This window comes from Dunckerocampus dactyliophorus, chromosome 9, assembly GCF_027744805.1.
Source record: "Dunckerocampus dactyliophorus isolate RoL2022-P2 chromosome 9, RoL_Ddac_1.1, whole genome shotgun sequence".
Lineage (NCBI taxonomy): Eukaryota > Metazoa > Chordata > Actinopteri > Syngnathiformes > Syngnathidae > Dunckerocampus > Dunckerocampus dactyliophorus.
The window spans coordinates 5523819-5544297 of NC_072827.1; the positions used below are offsets into that span (position 1 = coordinate 5523819).

At 42.1% G+C, this 20479-nt stretch overlaps 1 protein-coding gene across 3 annotated transcripts in view; it reads left to right on the top strand.

The window, feature by feature from the left end:
- The window catches only part of kalrna (kalirin RhoGEF kinase a), a 196654-nt gene that overhangs the window by 23050 nt on the left and 153125 nt on the right, over positions 1-20479 (top strand). For all 3 annotated transcript variants that reach the window (XM_054787409.1, XM_054787412.1, XM_054787413.1), the window contains exons 2-3: positions 11811-11885; positions 16985-17099. In XM_054787409.1, coding sequence (XP_054643384.1) covers positions 11811-11885; positions 16985-17099 — 190 coding nt within the window. The remainder of the gene's footprint in view (positions 1-11810; positions 11886-16984; positions 17100-20479) is intronic.

Genomic DNA, 20479 nt, shown 5'->3' on the forward strand with positions numbered 1-20479 from the left:
GTATCATCTTTTTTCAAAAATGATGACTTAATACATTTTGGACTCAATGTTGTGGTTGACCACGGCCTATTATTAGTCCAAAGTATGCACATTTGATTTTGCATGACATCTGTGGCAAAGCAAGCTGAGGAGGCTCTTTTCCATCGTGGACAACCTGCATTATCCAATGCAGAAGAGCAGTTTCAGTGGCAGATTATTATCATTGTCCTGCTCAGCTGAAAGACTGAGCAGATCATACCTCCGCCACGCCATGTAACTTTAAAATCACACACAGGACTGGACTTATTGCATTATTGCATATATGCATTATCATTATGTATTATTATTCCATCCATCCCTCTTCTATGCCGTTTATCCTCACTGGGGTTGCGGGTACGCTGGAGCCTATCCCAGCTGACTTAGGGGAAGAGGGGGGGTCGCCAGTCAATCGCAGGGCACATATAGATGCGGCGCACATTAGTTTGTCATAATATAATTATAATATACCTAATAGTTTGATGGTGTTAATGTCATCATTAAGTTATATATTTTTAAACTACCGGTATCCGTCTGGAATTACAGCAATTAATTTTCAACATAACTTCATACCTTTCAACTCTTCTATAACGTCGTAATGTTGACGTTATTACCCACAGTAAATTAAAATATTTAAAAACTAAATGGCTGCCACAGTGTCGCAGCAGCGGCAGCCATCGTCTTCCCATGCAGCCCACCACCACAGCTTCCAAAAATCCTAGGGAAACCCTGTATCATATCCATGAAGAAGTAGGTTTTTTCATCATTTCACAAGTGGAGCAACCAAATGACGGAGATGATATGAATTACTGTTAGAACATCATTAAAACGTCACTTGTGTACAATAAAGGACTTTTAGTCAAGGTTTAATGATGCAATGCCATAGTTTCACCCGGGAACTGAATTTTTTTTTTTTCATGTGTCAGTATTGTCTCAACAATTGTGTGTGTTAGATTAAAAATAGCATGGCTATGAATAATTTACAGCTGCTCCCCGCTACATTTGTTTGCAGTCTGAGCTCCTGGATCATCATGCTCGGTGCCACCCCACACCCCCATCCCCGGGGGAGGTGAGAACCAGCTGTGTCTCCACATGCTGCACGTGTCTGCCACCTCCTCCACTAATTGTTGCTGTTGTTGTCGACCGGTACGCTTTTAATATGAGAGTCACGACTAAGAGAACATGAGAGTGACAAACGGTTACGTTATTGCGTGCTGACGTTCTGGGGGGCCAGTTACTGTCGCCGTGGCAACACACCCCACCTGGCAGCTGGTTGTCAGGGCAGCTGCATGTCGTGAGACACATGACTTGAGTGTGCACAGGTTGTTTTGCACACACTCACACACACGCACACACACAGTCCAATAGAGTAAAAAGGAGTCAGTGTCAGTGTTAAAGGGTCCCTGACATGATTCATCAACTTTGCTTAAATGTGTTAAATATTGTTGTAATCATGTTCTACATTTTTGAAAGCCATCGGGATGAGCAAAAATGGCATCTATAGTTGATGGCTCCAGCCATGACGAGCTAGCGCTCGCTGTTCAGTCTAATTTCTGGAAGTGACGTCATCGGGGGGTTATCGCTCAGGTAAACATGGCGGTGTACGAGACGGAGGATGTTTACAGTGATTAAAGACTTGAGTGATGCGTCAATAGTTTTTGAGGTGAAAAGAAGGGAGAAACTTTTGGAAATGAAATAGAGAACTTTCAGAATATACAGTAGACTTAAGCCTTAAGTCATGGAGATGAAGATTGGTCGCCTTCAAAAACACAGGATGGTAAATTACTCTGGAGTTTCAAATGTGAATTGACAATAATTAATGAAAAAGTTGTCTAAAAAATGTTGATAAGTTTGTTATGTGACAGGGTTACAATATACAGGTGTAATGCTTTGCAGCCGTGTCGCTATCTTGGAATACTGTTTAGAAGACGTTATATAAACAAGACATGACTAAGTCTCTTGTGCCAACTTGGACGAAGTGGCCGTTCTTCGTCGTCTTGACTTTTTTTTCCCTGTGTACCGGCGCAATAGCGCTGTTTTTCAAAATGCAATTATACTGTACTTTCAAGCCAAATGCTTCTTGTAAAATATTACTCATAAAAGCAAAGATATGGCGGGCTGAATGTGGCCCCCGGGCCTTGAGTTTGACATCTGTGGTCTAAATTGTCAAGCTCCGCAGGGCAGGGGTGAGCACTTCCTGTTCTGTGTTCTTACTTTGGTGCCTTGCACTTCCTGCTAGGGAGAAGCTGCAGCCACTTGACCCCAGTGGTTTGTTACGCAGCTGGCTGCAATCTCAATTAGTGGGGTTTATAAGCCCAGCGCCGTCTCAAGTATGGTGCTGGTTCATTGGTTCTTTGCTCCTTGTTTAAGTGTACCTCGCCTGTGCTGTTACCTAGACGGTTCCCTTACCTGCACTACAGTCCTAGTCCTCTGTGAGTGTTTTCACAGAGTGTTTTTCCTCTGTCGCTTTTTTGTTATTTTTTTTTGCACCTGCTTATGAAAGTATTTTAATTTTCCACGACTGCATTCTGTCTCTGCATACTGGGGGACAAACACTCGACAACTCCACAGATCCTGACATAAATCCTGCATTATGCAATGTTTCTGGCCATGACCAAGTCATGTATTTACCACGCTGTGTGTGTGTGTGCGCATGTGTGTGTGAGTGCGTGCATGTGTTCGTGCGTGTGTGCGTGCTTTTATTTATTTATGTATTTTTAATCTATTTATCTATTTATGCCTCCTTCGTCCCTCGGCAGGGCGGTTCTGTCTCAGGGGTTGGGCATGGGGTGACCCGGCCTGGCTCTGCTCCCTGGGGGTGGGGGGTGGCGTAGGGGACTGGCGCTTCTGCCGTGGGCCGGCTCCTTTCCGGTTGCAGGGGCGTCTCTGGGCCTGCTGGTGTGTGGCCTCGGTGCCCGTCTGCCCTTGTGAGGTGTGTTGTCTCGCCGGTCTCGGGGCTTGGCGGTCCTCTGGCCTGCCGGCGTCCTGTTTCTGGTTGGGATCGCCTCTCTGCGGCCCCTTGCTGGTCTTCCTGGGGGGGAGGGCTCTGTGGGCTGGCTCTTGGGGAGCTGATCTTTGTGCTGCCCGCCCCTGTGGGCCCGGTGGTGGTGCTGTGTGGGGCGCAGCTTGCTGGGTGGTGAGAGGCGGTCCCTCTCCTTTCTTGCATTCTCAGTGACAACTACACGCTCACACATTGGCGCACCTTTATATATATGAAGACTTCCCCACATACAGAGATACCTGTACACACGTACATATGCACACTCGCAGTACATGCGTACTTCAACCACATTACTCACTGAGTTAACCAGGGTGTTATTATGTTGTTGGTTTTATTACAGTCAGCAATATGATTATAGTTTTTACAATGATGTACATTACAGTTATTGCCATTCTGATCAGTATCATAGTTCATCATTTCATGACTACTATTATGTGTGACTGTTTCAATGCAGCATTGTCATTGTGGTTGATGATATTGCTGTTGTCCTTGTCTCTGTCTTTATTGTCCGCCTCTTATTCCCACACCTCCCTCTCTGTTTTCTTTTCTCTTTTTCTCTATCCCCTCCTGCTCCAGTCCACCCGCTCCAAATTAGCATAAATAACAAAACATCAAAGTCAAATAAATTCTGTATGACAGGGGAAGTGTATCTCACACTTTTCCCTGGCAGAGCAAATCTGTTGAGCACGTGAGGGCATTTAGATCAACAAAACTATCTGCCCTAATGGCTGGACAGGACAAAAAAATCATGTATTTATTTATTTATTTTAATCTCTCATTTATTTTCAATTTATTTGTATTTTTATTGATACACTTTTATTGTATTTTTTTTATTCTTTTACATGTAGTTTTTCCTTTTTCTGTCATTACGGAATAAGCTATCTATATTTATTCTAACGTGCTGACTTGTGTAAGTGTGATAAATTCCGAATATTGTACATAAAAGTAACAGCAAAATGTACATAAATATATTTTGATGAATGGAAAATAGCGTATACATGATATATTCAGGATAAATGATATCAGACACTGTGGTTCTCATTTTGTCAGTCATTCAACTTTTCGGTGTTGTCTATTTGTCAGAGAAGAAGCCTATTGATTTTGGCTTAGTCATGTGAGGTTCTATCATGTCTCCTCCGCCTGCGTGCTGTAGCAGCCTAATCTGTATTCTCTGCTTGGCTCCTTCCCGCCAGCATGCAAATGAGGTGAGAGACGGCTTTTATTGGGAGCAGTCACTCATTCACGGTTGTTAAGACTTTTATTCACTCAGTCTTCTCACTCTAACCAGAGAAGGTGAAAGACTGCTTGTTGCTTTGCGATATGTACATGGCAGCCGAAAGTGCCGGCAGCACTCATGCACACTACCGCTACCCTGCTTGACCCTCAGGCTCGACTCAGTCAGCTCGCCAAAAGACCAAAAAAGGTTGCTGGTTTTGCCACTGTTGATGATTGAATCATTCAATCCCAGCCATTTTTCAAAATGCAACCACTTCAGTAGCGACCATTTTAGACGATTTTGACAGATTTTTCAAAGCACACAGAATATTGCGTTCTGTGGCTACAGTATGTACTTTTTATTATTGTTTTATATGCATTTTAATATAGTTTCTGCCTTTTCCCATTCTTTAGTGATCAGTGGTACAACATACTGTAGGTACGTTTCAGGAAAATATCAGTTCCTGACTAGAGAAGGGAGAAGAGCAGCTTTTTGTGAAAAGATACAATTTGACACAAACTTTTTGCGTTTGTGACAGCGCAAATATCTAAACAACTACACCAACATAAGCAACACAAAGAAGGTTGTTTCACATCAAAAATAACAATTTATTTACAAATATAACACCATGAACTATTTACAGTTTTCACATTTGGAACTGAACTATGTGTGTGCGTTAGGGGTGGGAATCTCTGACCACCTCACGATTCCATGCGATTGCGATTCAGAGGCCTGCGATGCCATGATAAAATGATTATCGATGCGTCGTTTTTTTGTCATCAATAGTCAATTTTTTCATGCGTAATTTTTTTCTATGTAAAATGTATTTTGACTCACTCTGTACGACTAAAACAAAACATATTAGTAACGATCTACAATTAAAATCAACATGAAACTGATCAATTTACTTCCATTATCTTAATAACTGGAAGGTTCCATCTACCAACATATTTCCCATTGCACAGAAGCAGCAGGAAAAGTAAATTGCGCCAGTAGCAGCATGTACAAAATTAACACAAACTTCAGCGTATTATAGAGTAACCAACATAAAAAGAATCTGCTATTATTCGTAAAAAAATAATAAAGACTTCTGAATTCAAACAAAAATACTGAGCATAGAATATCCGATAAAAAATAATATTTTTGATGTATAACAAAGTCAAAAACAACTTTCATGCAAAATATAGATGACTGTACCAGCAGCTATCATAACAGAATAATGCGGTAACATAACAGCGCCTTCTCCGAGTTGGGTGGAAAGTTAGTTATCACCTGCTCGATACTTCTCTGGTCAGCAGCAACTTCAGCTGGCTGTTTTTCCTCCTGGTTCGGGTGGGTTCTCATATTTGTCGTGTTCCCAAAATATTTGAATCTTGTATGACAAAGGTTGCATATTGTCTGGCTCTTGTCCAGCTCATATTACCTTCAACTACGTGAAAGCAACGGTGCTTCCAGACGCTCGCTTTAAATGCAGCGAGTTTACACACAGCCATTGTGGTAGCGTCTTAGATGCACCACCACAAACTGTCCGGGCGGCACTTCTGCTTTCCGTCTTTTTGTTCTGTTTTTTTTTTTTCTCGTCAGCATCGATTATTCACATTTATGAATCGATTGATAATCGTCAATGTCTGCATCGCGATGCATCTAAGAATCGATTACGTCCCCCACTCCTAGTGTGCATGTGTTAAAGTTTCCCTACAATGCGTCACCTTCTGCACGCTACACTCCTCCATGCATTCTCACTTCCTCCTTACTGACGAGTGTGTTTTTACATTCAAATAATGCATGCCGAGGTCTTATCAAATGCACTTCTGCCACCTTGTGGCCGTTTTTATGGCTTAAAACTGCTCTATCAGTCACATCTTTTAGCGTGCGCTGGCGTCATCACCTCTTTTTGCCTCTCGCCCCAAAAAAACATATAACGTACGTCTTTGGGATCGGGCGTTTGGGTCTGACGACGCTGGTCTTTTAACAGCCACTAATAGTGATTGGCGACAGCTGCGCGGCCACCAGGCGTGAAGTGGCTGCCTCTTCCACCCAACTGGAAGTATACCTTGCCAAAATAAGAGCGCAGGACAGGGGACGCTCGCGCCTGTCCTGCAGAATGTCACACTGAGGCATTGTGAGCGAGTGTGTGGTGAAGCTAGTTGCTAGCCAGCTAGTAGCTAGCCACTCTGGTGTGGTGACGTGTCACTACGGCAGTAACGTAGTTCTTGGGCGTAAACAATGTTAGTAACAATAATAATAACAATGTGGTTCATATGCAGCTCACGTTATGGGAATGGAGCCTTGTTGGCGCTTTTTGGAGGTTTTTTCAGAAGGCGTAATAGGTGTGTCCCATTACCTGCATTCTTTGCTGCTTCCTCTAATCTATTTTTCTATCTTGAGAACGCACAGAAAAGAGACTGGCTTGTTAAGAAGCAGAGTTACGATGCCATCTACTGCACGGAGTTGGAACGACAAGCTATGTTCACAGACGGTCCCCTGATAATGTGTTTATGAGCGAGGGCCAACCTATAGTGCCAAATTTTCCGCCACTGATGAATGCATGGGAACCACCGTGATTTTAAAAAAGCCAGGTGTCCCAACATGCAGGTTGTGGGTTTGTTGCTTAGCCGGCGTGGATCCACTTCATTGGCCACAAGCTGTTGAGTTTAGCATCCATATGTTGCTGCAATCACGCCCGTATGGCTGCTGTGTGGATGGAGAAAACACATTGCGCGTAGGAGACACAAAAGGGCGGACAAAAATAATAAAATTATACAATAAAGACAGAGCAGGTTGCATCACGTCAGTGATAAAACACTGAGAGATGTAAGGTTGGAAAACGCGAGCACCAAGATGAAAGAAACATGTTGGTGTTTTTTTTGTGGTTGTAGGTTTTCCAGAGGGAGACGCAGCAGGAAGTGTGTATTTTAGTTTACTTCACCACCTAATGTAAAAAGCTCTTTTCTCACGCACACATTAGTACAGGGGTGTCCAAAGTGTGGCCCGGGAGCCATTTTCGGCCCATGCCTGTTTTTTTATTGGCCCATGGTGCATTCTAAAAGTGCAGTATAATTTAACTCATTCAATACCAAAGACATATTTATGTTTTTATAATCCCGAACGCCCGATCCCAACAATGTATTGATACGACCTTTACATTTTTTTTCCACAAGAGGCAAAAAGAGGTGATGATGCAAGTACACACTAATAGATGTCACTTTAAGAGCAGTTTTAAGCCATAAAAATGACCACAAGGTGGCAGAAATGCATTTGATAAGAGCTCGGCATGGATGTTTTGCATGTAAAAACGCACTCGAAAGCAAGGAGGAAGTGGAAGAGTGTGGAGGAGTAAAGCGTGCAGAAGGTTACACATTGTAGGGAAATTTAAACTCATGCACATGCACACACACACGCGTGCACACACACGGTTCAGTTCCAAATGTGAAAATTGTAAATAGTTCATGGTGTTATATTTGTAAATAAATTGTTATTTTGATATGAAACAACCCTTTTTGTGTTGTTTATGTTGTGGTATAGTTGTTTAGATCTTGTCAGCGGTCGCAAAAGCAAAAAATATTAGTTAAGGTTAAATGAGTTAACAACACAGCTAACAAAAAAAGCTACAGCAAAAATAGAAAAATCAGCAGTAATTTTACAAGAATAACGACAGGTGTCACGATACACTCATCTTTTTCAGACGAAACGATGCATAATATTGGGTTCACAAGAATGAGATGATATTTTAACATTCATTCAATTTATTTCTAAAGCGCCATATCCCAACAACAGTTATCTCACGGCACTTTACACATGGAGGTCACACTCATAAATGAAAACAGACAACCAACTGAAACCCCACATGAGCAAACACTTGGCGACAGAGGCAAGGAAAAACTCCCTCTGGGGAAGAAACCTTTCAGGGTTTCTCCTTTTTGAAGCTGTGGTGATGGGCTGCATGGGAGGGCGGACTGCCGCCACTATGTCGTGCCGCTGATGTCTGTAGGTTTTTTTTAAAATGACAAATAGCTATTTTTTAATGACTTATTTAAGGGTTTCAGCAACTAGCAAAATATGAACCGAGAACATTAGTTAGGAAGTTAAGTCGCTAAGGACACTGCCAACATTGATATTGCACTTTATTCCCAAAGCACATCTCCACTCAGTGTGCTCATTTGTCATTAAATACAGGTGTCATGTTTGAGTAGAACACTTATAAAAATGCTAAGAGGTGAAGCAAATATTCTTTGGTGAACTACTCAACATCAGCTGGTGAGCTACCTGTCGGAGACAGTGTTAGCATCACTGTCCAGAGCTGTTGTTTTCAGGTTTAAAAACACCCCTCATTTTTAAGGTGTGCCAGCTTTTATTTTGTAGTAGCGCACTGCCACGATCAATTACATGTAGCGGAAACCCTGCCTCTGTTAAAGGCTCTGTGGGGTGGCCGTCTGTCTCGACCAGTTGGGAGTTGGGATAGAAAATAGAGTAGAGGGATAGATGGTAGAGCAGTCCAAGAAGTTTAGTCCAAGAAACATAGATGAGTGTCTCTGGTACATACCAGAGTATCAGGGCTCACTTCTAACTATATGCTTTAGCAAGATTCCATAACAGAGGGGCCTGATAACTAAACGGTCTACCTGCCATTCTACTTCTAAAAATTCTAGGATTGAAGTGTAAATTGTGGGTCCTAGGAGATCTTTAAGATATACCGGTTCCTGGCCAGGGTGTAACACGTTTGACAGCTGACACTGACACACTGACAGCTGGCTAGCAACATTTCAAAGCGCATGCAGAGCTAGATAAAGCTGTATGGTGCAGACCACTCATCATACTTCACATGCAGCCAGTGAAATCTTGTGGAGTTTATTTAAAAAAAGTACTTCAGGAGGTTGCCTACAGCCGCATCCTAGGGCTGTGTCATGGCCTTGTCAAGTGATTGGAGTGTAACAAGTCTGAGACTTTCCTGTGTGTGTGCGTGTGTGTGTTCAAATGGCAAAATACTTCCTCCCAATAATGATGGATAAGCCCCCAACATACACACACACACGCATATGCACACACGTACACACATTGTAACTTGTTGTTGATGCTGGCAGCCAACTCACTTCTCACTTTTCCTTCCTCCATTTCCTAGAAACATAAACAGTGTTTGGTCTAACGTAAAAGTACTTCATCATTTACACATTACAGTGCTCTATGGGGGTGTCCTACATTTGCCACATGACACGCACGTATGTGTTTGTGTAACTCTTTTACTCTGAAAGCGCTGCACACAAAAGGGTGAGAAGTTGCAAGCACAGGTAGGACCACCTGCGAGGCATCTCTGACTGGCGCACCTCCGCCAGTGTCTTTGTGCCGACTGCAAGGCCGCCAACCAGGGGCCACCCGTCACAAATGTTCCGCGTCTTTAATCCAGCGATATCTCCAGGTGGTGGAGCAGTGTCAGGGACGTCTCCCTAGCACTCCCTGCAGCCGGTACTCGGACCCTTCCCTCCCCCAAACCTCGTCATTTCGCCGGAGCCTGAGTCAAAAGCTCAGTTCAGCCATGATGAGGGTCTTTGTAGCACCATGTCTGGTGGGAGAGAAGTTGTTGTCCTCTCGGGGGAAACTTCAGCTGCTGATTTAGGTCGACTCTCATGGCCCATTCATCTCTGGCGGACAGCAGAGACCTCTCCTTTAAAGAGGTGCTTAGGGCCGCTCCCCCTTGCCTGACAAATTGGATGTGCTGGTGTGTTGCTACTGGGCTGGCCTCATTTACGTCGATGACCTCTGCTAGCATTTGCAGGAGTTGGTCATGGCGCTGTCCATATCGGCCCTGGGTTAGTGGATGTGCTGCAGGCCTGCACTCAGGTGATCACAGAGGAGGCAGGCCTCTTCTTTGCCGAACCATTGGTGTAGGTTTTGGCGGCTTAGGAGGGTATCGTATGTGGACCTGATCAGAAAGCTCAACCTTGCCTAGGGGAATCTCCACAGATCGGCCCATGTGATGATCCTGTCAATGACAGCCCTGCAAGCCTGCAGGTAGTGTGGGTCCATATTTTTATATATAAAAATATATAAATGTCTGAATGAAGTAAAATACAAATTAAGTCATTCTGAAGATGTACGTAGAGGCGTTTTACGGTGGTCACAAGGTGTCAGTAATACAGTATTACTGTAATGTTGGGTGACACAAGGACCAGACTTGATGGCTTTTATTGCAGCTTTGAGTGATCTCACAAAAGGCACAATAATCCCTAATAAAAATCCAGAATGAAAACACGGCCTAGTGTTGCCGCCGTAACCCACACCGAGCTAAAACTCAACTCTGAACCTCTGACATCACTTCCTGTCTGCCCCTCACTCCGCTGTGTAGTGTTTTTAGAATGAGGTAAACAGGTTTTCCATGTCTTAAATGTCCTATTTTCTCTTGTTATGTCTACTATATTGGGTAATAGGAGTGTAAAAGTGACTATAGGGGTGTTATTTCATGTCTAGAGGGCTCTAATAATGTAAAAAAGCATGTTTAGAAGGTCAAGAATTGGTTTTCTATGTCATATTTTCTCTTATTATGTCTACTATATTGGGTAATAGGAGTGTAAAAGTGACTATAGGGGTGTTATTTCATGTCTAGATGGCTCTAATAATGTAAAAAAAGCATGTTTAGAAGGTCAAGAATTGGTTTTCTATGTCATATTTTCTCTTATTATGTCTACTATATTGGGTAATAGGAGTGTAAATGTGATTATAGGGGTGTTATTTCATGTCTAGAGGGCTCTAACAATGTTAAAAATATTATTTAGGAGGTTGTAAACAGGTTTTCTATGTCTTACATGTCCTATGTTGTCTTATTATGTTTACTATATTGCATATTAAGAGTGTAAAAGTGACTATAGGGGTGTTATTTCCAGTGTAAAGGGTTCTAATAATGTCAAAAAGTATATTTAGAAGGTGGTAAACAGGTTTTCTAATGAATCGTATTTGAGGGAAATGGACTTATCACGGTCGGGTCTGGAACCAATGAACCGCCATAAACGAAGGGTTACTGTACAGTCATGAGAAGAGAGTAGGATATGCATCCATTCTCTCAGGTTCAAAGCACTTTTAACCTTGTTTGATTGTGCTGATGACGTTTTTGACGGGCTGTGACTGGGTCGCATTAGTGCTGCATAAAGTGGCTGAGATGAAATATTTGTGGGGCAGCCCAACATGTGTGAAATCTGTGGCGGGAGCTCCATCTCTTTAATCCACGCAGGGATTTCCAAACATTCATCTTTGGCACAGCAGGAGGTGATCTTTGTCTTCCCTTTCAGAGAGGTGAGGATGCACGGAAAGAACGGCCGGGATTAGCTGGGATGCGAAACCGCATTCTGTGGCGATGAAGTTGAATCCCAGTTATGAAACACAACAATGTAGCTTGAAAGTCAAAAGAAAGAGCACGTGAACACTTTTTTTTTTTTTTTAATTTCACCACATTTTCAGAATGCGCTTGTGTCAGCGTGCGGCTTTGTGCTTTCCCCTCCCAGGAATGTTGATCTGATAATTGGATTAATCATAAAATCATAAAGCTCCACTGACTGTCTCTTTTTCTTTTTTCTTTTTGTCTTGCTGCAGGCTGTATGAGGACTGAAGGCATCAAGGCGTCTGATGTTCTCCCCGTCTTGAAGGAGAAAGTGGCTTTTGTGTCGGGTGAGTGTCGTAAGAAATCACCACAACAGGAGCTGGAGTGTACTCATGTCGTCATCCTACCTTAAAGGTGCAATATTATAGTACATTTTTACATTTTTAAGTCAGACTCAGAGGTTGCACAACATTGTAGTGGAGGTGCTTTTAGTAAGCCTTGCTGGGAACATCCTGTTTGTGGGTCTGCGTGTCGCTTTAAAGCGTCCCTGGCATGATTCATCAACTTTGCTTCAATATGTTATATATTTTTTTGTAATCAGGTTCTACATTGTTCCATTTGTGAAAGTGAATAGTAAATTTGCAAAAATTACATCTACAGTTGATGACGATGACGAGCTAGCTCTCGCTATTCAGCCTCATTTCCGGAAGTGGCGTCATCGGGGTGACACCTCCCAGCTAAAGCAGATGGGTGGACTCGAGGTAGATGGTGGACTTGCTTCAGTATATTTTTCATCAAAAAAGTCATCATGCCAAAAAGTTGTGTTGCTGCTGGATGTTCACAGCATCCGAGTGATACTGTAAGTTTGCTTTCTTTTCCAAAAGAGGAAGGTTTAAGACAGCAATGGATTCAGTGCAGAGAACGAGAGACAGATGGACGCCCACCTGGAGTTCCGTTCTTTGCAGTGATCGTTTCACTGATGATCGCTATGAAGGAACACCTTTACAAGAAGCATTTGGCTTGAAAGTACAGTCTTAACACATTTTGAAAAAGGATGCTATTCCGCTGGTACACAGAAAAAAAAAGAGAAGAAGAACGATGTCAAAGTTGCCAGAGAACAGACTAAGTCATGTCTTGTTTGCATATTTTCTTGTAAACACTATTCCATGATAGCGACAACGCTGTAAAGCACTATACACTACATGTTATATTAACATCTTTTCACAGCCATATGTTTACTGTGGGGGGCACCTGCAATGAAATCTAAAATAAAAAAGGCTATCAAGACCCCTTTATGTTCATTAATAAGCCGGTTTAAAACAAAAATTGAAGGATAAGCAACTTCAGAGTAATTTACTTTTACCATTCTGTGTTTTGGAGGCAACCGATTGTCATCTCCATGTCTGAAGGCTTAAGTCCATGTTCTAAAAGTTCTTTATTTCATCTCCAAATGTTTCACCCTTTTTTTCTCCTCGAAAAATATTGACACATCACTAAAATCTTCACTATAATCACTGTAAACATCCTCTGTCTTGTAAACCGCTATGTTTGCTTACTTGAGTGATAGTACTCCGATCGTGTCACTTATGGAAATGAGCTGTGTTTGTGTGTCTCCAAAAAGAGCTATTGTGTATTTTATCCACTATTTACACATATGCAATCCTACTTTGTGGAAACTCACTCATCACGAACCAATTAACCGCCATAAAGGAGGAATGACTGTACTGCAACTCCAAAATAAGTGCCAATTTGTCATATAGCGTGTAGCAGCATGAAGGAGTTGGACAGGAGGACACAAACGTTAGCAACACTAGCTTAGCTATGTGATGCTAAAGCGCTAACATTATAGTTGAACATCATGTGAGGTTAGCACATGTGCCAAAGGAAAGCTAAATGATCAAACTTGCAACTGCCACGTCTGGAGCTGACTGACTGCAAGCTGCATTTTAAGACGGGTAGCGAAGCCTTTATTTATTTTCTGCAAAGCTGCCCCCTGTAAAGTGGGGCAGCCTCATTTTGTGATGGGCGGCCGGAGGAAGTTTTTCTCCTTTATGACGTCATGCAGAAACAGATCTTCTCTCAATGTTGATACGTTTGGTACTTACCTGCCAACATTTGGACATTTTTCTGAAAAATGTGGCAAAAGAAGGGAAATTCTGGAAGGGAATCTTCCACTGAATCTCACACATGTGCTAAAAATAAGCCAGGACCCAATTCTCCTCCTGATGCAATGAAGTGTCTACAGTCCACAGAGCAGCAGGAATGATATCGGGAGCCAATGCCTCGCTAACGACTCTGCTAAAAATGTATTTTTACCCTCTTAGAGATGAAAGCAAGCTTTTTTGGGTGTCTGTACACACACAAGTGCTCCAAAGGACACATTGGCATATTTCTTTGTGTGGAGCGAAATGTCAGCGCTTCCTCTTTTGACATTTCCATGTTCTTTTTGATGTGGCAAACCCAAATCTTCTCTTTTTTATCGAGCAATCAACATAGTTTGTCTACACCAAGGGGGTCCAGACGCTTGTCCAGCGAGGGCCACTTTGATATTTTGTAAAGCGAGAGAAGACCTGTATGTCTTTCAAGAAAAAGGTGCATCTCAGCTTTGTGAAAAAGCATATTATTAACAACAACTTTACAAATATTTTACAAATATTTAAACTTTTCCTATGAATAATTCTCTTTTCCTAGTATTATGACATTCTTCCATCCATTTTCTATGCCTCTTCTCCTCATTCGGGTCGCGGGGGTATGCTGGAGCCTATCCTTTGTTGTTTTGTTTGTTTCTCATAATATTTGAACTTGTAAGCCCCCAAAATATGATTTTTCCTTTAATATTTATATTCCCCTCTCCTAAAATGACATTATTTTTCCTCATAATATTATTTTATTCTAAAATTTTTGACTTTTTTTTTTCTCAGAACAATACAACCATTTTCTCTTAATATTTTGACTTCATGCCCGTGAAATTTTTGCTCTTGTTTTTTTTTTTCCCAACTATTTCCAACTATTTCTTCTTGTAAATTTTCTTCTGGGAATTATCACTTTATTCCCATAATATTTTGACTTTATTCTTGTAACATTTTAACTTTTTCCCCAACATAATTTTCCAAAAAAATTACAACTTTTGTTTGTTTTGTTTATTTCTCATAATATTTTAACTTGTAAGCCCCCAAAAATAATACATTTCCTTTAATATTTAAATTCTATGCCTCTAAAATGACATTATTTTTCCTCATAATATTACAAGTTTATTCCCGTGAAATTGTGACGTTTTTTTTTCTCATTGCAATACAACCTTTTTCTCTTAATATTTTAAATTTATTCCTGTGAAATTGCAGCTGTTTTTTTTTTACATCTTTGCAGGTTTTTTTTGTTTGTTTCAACTTTCTCCTTATAAATTTTCCTCTGGTAATTTTGACTTTATTGCTGTAATATTTTGACTTTATAAAATATCAAAGTGACAAAGCTGCATGCTTTAATTTTTCATACGTGGCAAGAGCGTGCTTTCAATGTTCAATGTCAATGTGCTCCAAGTAAATGCAGACACAAGCATCCCAAAGTGAAGCTAACTAGTTTGCGAAAACGAAGGCTAAAGCTTTTCTCAGCTTTCTCCAGCAGACCAAATGTGGCCTGCAGAAAAAATCATTATTGGGAGCGCAGCGTCCTCGTCTCCGCTGGATTTGCACGTTCTCCCCAGGCAGGAAACGGGCAGGGAAAAGCATCTCGCTTAACACCCCCACCATGACTTATGTGGACTTCCCGCATCTGGCAGGCGTTACACGTGAGCGAGTGTGCCAAAACAAGCAGAGATACAAGAAGCACTCGACCATCGCAATCTGTTCAACCCAACAACCAGCTTGGGGGCGCCTTAATCCTCCTCAAATGTCCCAAGTTGAGGTGGTCTCCTGAGGCCATGGCTGACTGTGGCTCAGGTTGCAAATTGGCAATAATAAACACATCGTTAAATAAATACCTCTTTGGCCGTGTCAATCAAACCTCAGCATTATTATTATTATTTATTATTATTTTGCATGAATTTTGCAGAATTGTTGTCATTCAGCCACATTGGAGGCCTTTCCAGCATGAAGCGCCTTTTTAAGGTCATGCCGCAGCATTTCAATAGGATTCAGGTCAGGACTTGGACTAGGCCACTCCAAAGTGTTCAGCCATTCAGAGGTGGACTTGCTGGTGTGTTTTGGATCATTGTCCTGCTGCAGAACCCAAGTTGCTTTCATCCAACAGATGACCGGACATTCTCCCTCAGCAGAATTCATGCTACCATTTATCACAGCAAGTCTTCCAGGTCCTGAAGCAGACCATCACACTACCACCACCATATTTTACTGTTGCTATGATGTTCTTTTTCTGAAATGCAGTGTTACTTTTACGCCAGATGTAATGGGACACACACCTTCCAAAAGTTCAACTTTTGTCTGGTCAGACCACAGAGTATTTTACCAAAGGTCTTGGGGATCATCAAGATGTTTTCTGGCAAAATGGAGACAAGCCTTAATGTTGCTTAGTTTTGACCTTAACTGAGGCAAGTGAGGCCTGCAGTTTTTTGGATGTTGTTGTGGGGTCTTTTGCGACCTCTCGGATGAGTCGTCGCTGCGCTGTTGGGGTCATTTTAGTTGGCTGGCCACTCCTGGGAAGGTTCCCCAATGTTCCCTGTTTTGGCCATTTGTGGATAATGGCTCTCATTGTGGTTGGCTGGAGTCCCAAAGCTTTAGAAATGGCTTTATAACCTTTTCCACACTGATAGATCTAAAACATGTCTAAATAAAGTAAAACACAAATATAAGGCATTCAGAAGACGCATTCAGACATGAGTCAATACTATGTCTTATTTATGTCTTAGATGTGTCATTTTCTCTTCTTATGTCTATGTTTGTTGGGTAGTAGGAGTGTTACTGTTATTTCATGTCTAGAGGGCTCTAATAATGTTAGAAGGTGGTAGATGGGTTTTTTCATTCTCTAAATATTAAATGTGTAAATAAGGAATCCTACCAGGTGCAGATTCACTTATCAAGGTCGGGTCCGGAACCAATTAACCGCCATAAACGAGGAATGACTGTCCATCTTTTTCCCCCTACATTGTACCTTTTGCTACATTTTCCCCCATTTTTGCCGCTTTTGTTTCACTTCATGTGTGCAAATGAGCCACGAGCAACAATTTCACCCGTGCTTCTCCAGCAACGGAGCTTTCTAAATGCTCACCTTCACAGCTGAGACCAGAGATCTTGTGCTCCAAAAGACCACTGGTGGAGGGTGTTTTGTTTGGCCACTCTATTTCACGGAACGTTGCCGTATAGGACAAACACACTAGTTTGTTTCAAGCAATATCGTGGGAAAATTGTTTGGCAGAAAAGCACAATTGTAGCCTATGAAAACTGACGTTGGTCTGACATGTTTATCAGCTAAACTCTTGTGTACGTATGCACAGGTGGGCGGGACAAACGAGGCGGCCCCATCCTGACGTTCCCCGCAAGAAGCAACCACGACCGAATAAAGCAGGAGGACCTGAGGAGGCTGGTCACGTACCTGTCTGCTGTTCCCAGGTAATCGCTTTCATCCCATCAGATTTATTGCAAAGCGACAACGACAAGCTCGGCGGACGGTGCCAACTGGAAGGAGCGTGAAGTGGCATTTAAAGCAGCAGATTTGGATTTGCATCCGCATGAAAGCGCTCCAGTGTTCACAGCAGACTCCCACAGACTATGGCACTTCAAGCCTATTTAGTACCTTGGCCCCGACACTCCGTCAAAGAGAACCGTGGGACGACACGCAGACAGGAGGGCACTCATTCCAAATCATCGTTGAATAGCTCCACTTAAAAAGAGCTCAAGGCTCCCTGACATGATTTGTCAGCTCTGCTTAAATATGTTATATGTAGGGCTGTCAAATGATGACAAATTTTAATCAGATTACTGACAGTTTTTAAACTAATTCATCATGATTAGGAGGCGTGCGTGCTCCGGTGTGCATGCGTTAATTACACTCAAAAATGTAACCTAATTAATGAAATACATTAGTTAGTAGCGTTATTATTTGACAGACCTACTTATGTATTGTTTGTTCTACGTTGTTCAATTTTTAAAAGTGAATGGTAAATTCGCAAAAATGACATTTATAGTTAATGGACGAGCTCGCGCTCGCTGTTCATTCTCATTTCCAGATGTGATGTCCTCAAATCATTTTTATGAAATTACTGTTTGATTCTTGCATTTTTGTTACTTTTTTTTGTTTCATTTTTAAATAATGCTTTTGCCAGGGGGCTGCGCATTGGACACCCCTGACTTCACTGCACCACAAGTTCAACTCAGTGAATTCTTGCGACCACTAGGTGTCGCCACAAAACCAACCACCACCCCGCCTTACCTTAAAGGCAGCACAGTCATTCAATGACATATTTTGTTGTACAGTTAGGCCTTTCACGATAACAAATTTTGCTGGTCGATAATTGTGCTACAAATTATCGCCGACAATCGATAAAATCGTCATATTTTCATTAAATATGTGGCATAATATAAGCTGGTCTGTCTGGCTCGCCGCTTCCCTCAACTCACTGTGATCGGTTTTATCTTTGTTTTGTCATTTGTTGTGAGGACCATCGACTCTGCTGGTGTATAATCGCCAGGAATTACTTACAATACAGGACATTGTTGCCACCTGTGTGAAACAAGAGTATGGGGGTTGGGCAAACAAACCGGGCCTCTGAGTCCTCTTACATGGCTGATTTATCAGAGTTCCTGCTGCGGAAGGAGCCGTTCCTTCCCAGACAAATGTAGGCGCAGAGGGGGTGACTTGTGAAGCTCAAAGCCTGACTGACTCTTTCTCCCAAAGCGGTGCAGTTTCCACATAATGTTCCGCGGCACTACGAGTATTGTTTTCGCCGCTTCATCTCTCGGCGTAAGTTGGTCGCGTTCCCCTGTTTGCTCGTCACTACTTTCGAACAAATGCGACATATCGGTTCGTCGGTATTTGTGCGATCACCTTGTTCATTCTGTTTAAAACTGAAATATTCCCAGATTGGGGCTGTTGGCTGTTGTGCTCGCCTCAGAAACCATCGCTTCTGTGCCTTATTTCACGTTAGCGTATGCTTTCTCACCAGGCTAATTTGGTGTTAGCACCCTGGGTCCACTCACCAGTAGCCCCGCCTCCACAAAGAGGCTGAATGAGAGGACAGGATGGCTCACTCTCTCCGCACATTCCACTATAGAACCAATGCGCACAGAAACGTGCAGAGTGAACCTCTTGTCATCCAGCCTGTGTGGCACAGAGAGACGAGCAGATGAAACACACACGCATACAGTACATGCGCAATGCAATTTATCGAGGGTGTCATAATTATCAACCTGGTTCGATTAATCGATTTATCGATTACACTAGGTCCCCAACTTACGAACACAATTGTTTCCAAACGACCGTTCTTAAGTCGAATTGTTCTTAAGTAGGGGAAAAGGTAATATTGCCAATGATATAGGTACTACATGTACGTGTATACATATACAGTATATGTGTATGTATGTAAATATGAGTTTGGATGCAGTAGTAATATTAAATGAGGATAATTAATGAAAAAAACAATAATAAAAATGATATAATAATATGTAGTGGTGGTGGAGGAGGAGATATTGGAAAAGGACAAATGGTCTTGGTAGTTAGACTCTTCTAAAAGAGGTAGTGTTCTGTGGGTGGTGTAGAATTAAGCAGGCCTATTAACTCTTCACAAATTTTAATCACACGCACTGTCCGGGTTGTATCATACAACTACAACTTAGCTTTCCATTTAGCTTTCTCTGCCCAGCATCTGTTGGTCCCACTGAATTCTGTACTACTGGAAGGGGCGTCACGGCTGACCGCATGAAGCCATTGTCGGCCATCTTGCTTCACCCAAAAAAGCACACACGCATACACATACATGTATCTTCATTTACTACATTTATTGTGGTTCGGTATAAAAATTAACACGAATTAACAAAAATTTCATTGAAACATAGTAAATTTACTAGACCCAAATCTCAAAATGTCCCTCCAGTTTAAGGTGTTTCCTACCTCTATGGTATGAAATTACAATGCATAACAAGTCAATTTCAGTGTTCACAATGTATTTGTTATGAAAAGGATCTACGTAGTATCAAAGTTAAATGCTAGCATACCTTTAGAAGATGATAGGAAAGTCAAATATTGTTGGAACTGCATTTTGTCCTAGTCTAACAGTCTGGCCGGTCCTGTCGAAGTTCTCCTCGGTGAAATGACTTGAACAGAGTTGCGATCTGGCTGCAGGAATCCACCTGTCTCTCCGCATATTTACTAGCCATTGCTTTACAAGTTGAGCATTGCAGTGTGGAAATCTAAAGGAGAATAAGGGTTCATTTACAAGTACTTCGATGAAAAGATGCTTACAGATTTAAAGTATCGATTTTTTTAACTATTTGTATTATTCATAAGCATTTACCTACCTGTGAAATGTAAGTCCCTTCTCGCGATTTTCACGAGTATCACGATTTGTGCAATTAATAGCAGCACAAGACGGCATCTCGAACTCCTCTTAGTTGTGAGGCTTTCTTGTTTTGGGTGAAACAACATGGTGACTTCTATACTTCCGGTGGCTTCAAGCCTCCAATGCGCAGCAAGCGATAGGGGCCATTCCAGTTATAGAGTTCAGTGGTTGGTCCCATTAGCAGTGTCACAGTGCCCTCTACTGGTCAAGCATGTAGCAGTATAAATACCGATGGAGCGACTAGAAGGCAAAATAAAATAAAATATAGACCAGTTGGCTTGTGTTCGTATATGCGAATGTTCGCAAGTCGGATGTTCGTAAGTTGGGGACCTACTGTATCATGACAGGCCTACTGTGTGTACAGCGTAAGTCACACCTGACTGTAAGTCACAGGATCAGAAAAGTGCGACTACTCGGGGACAATACGGTAAGCGC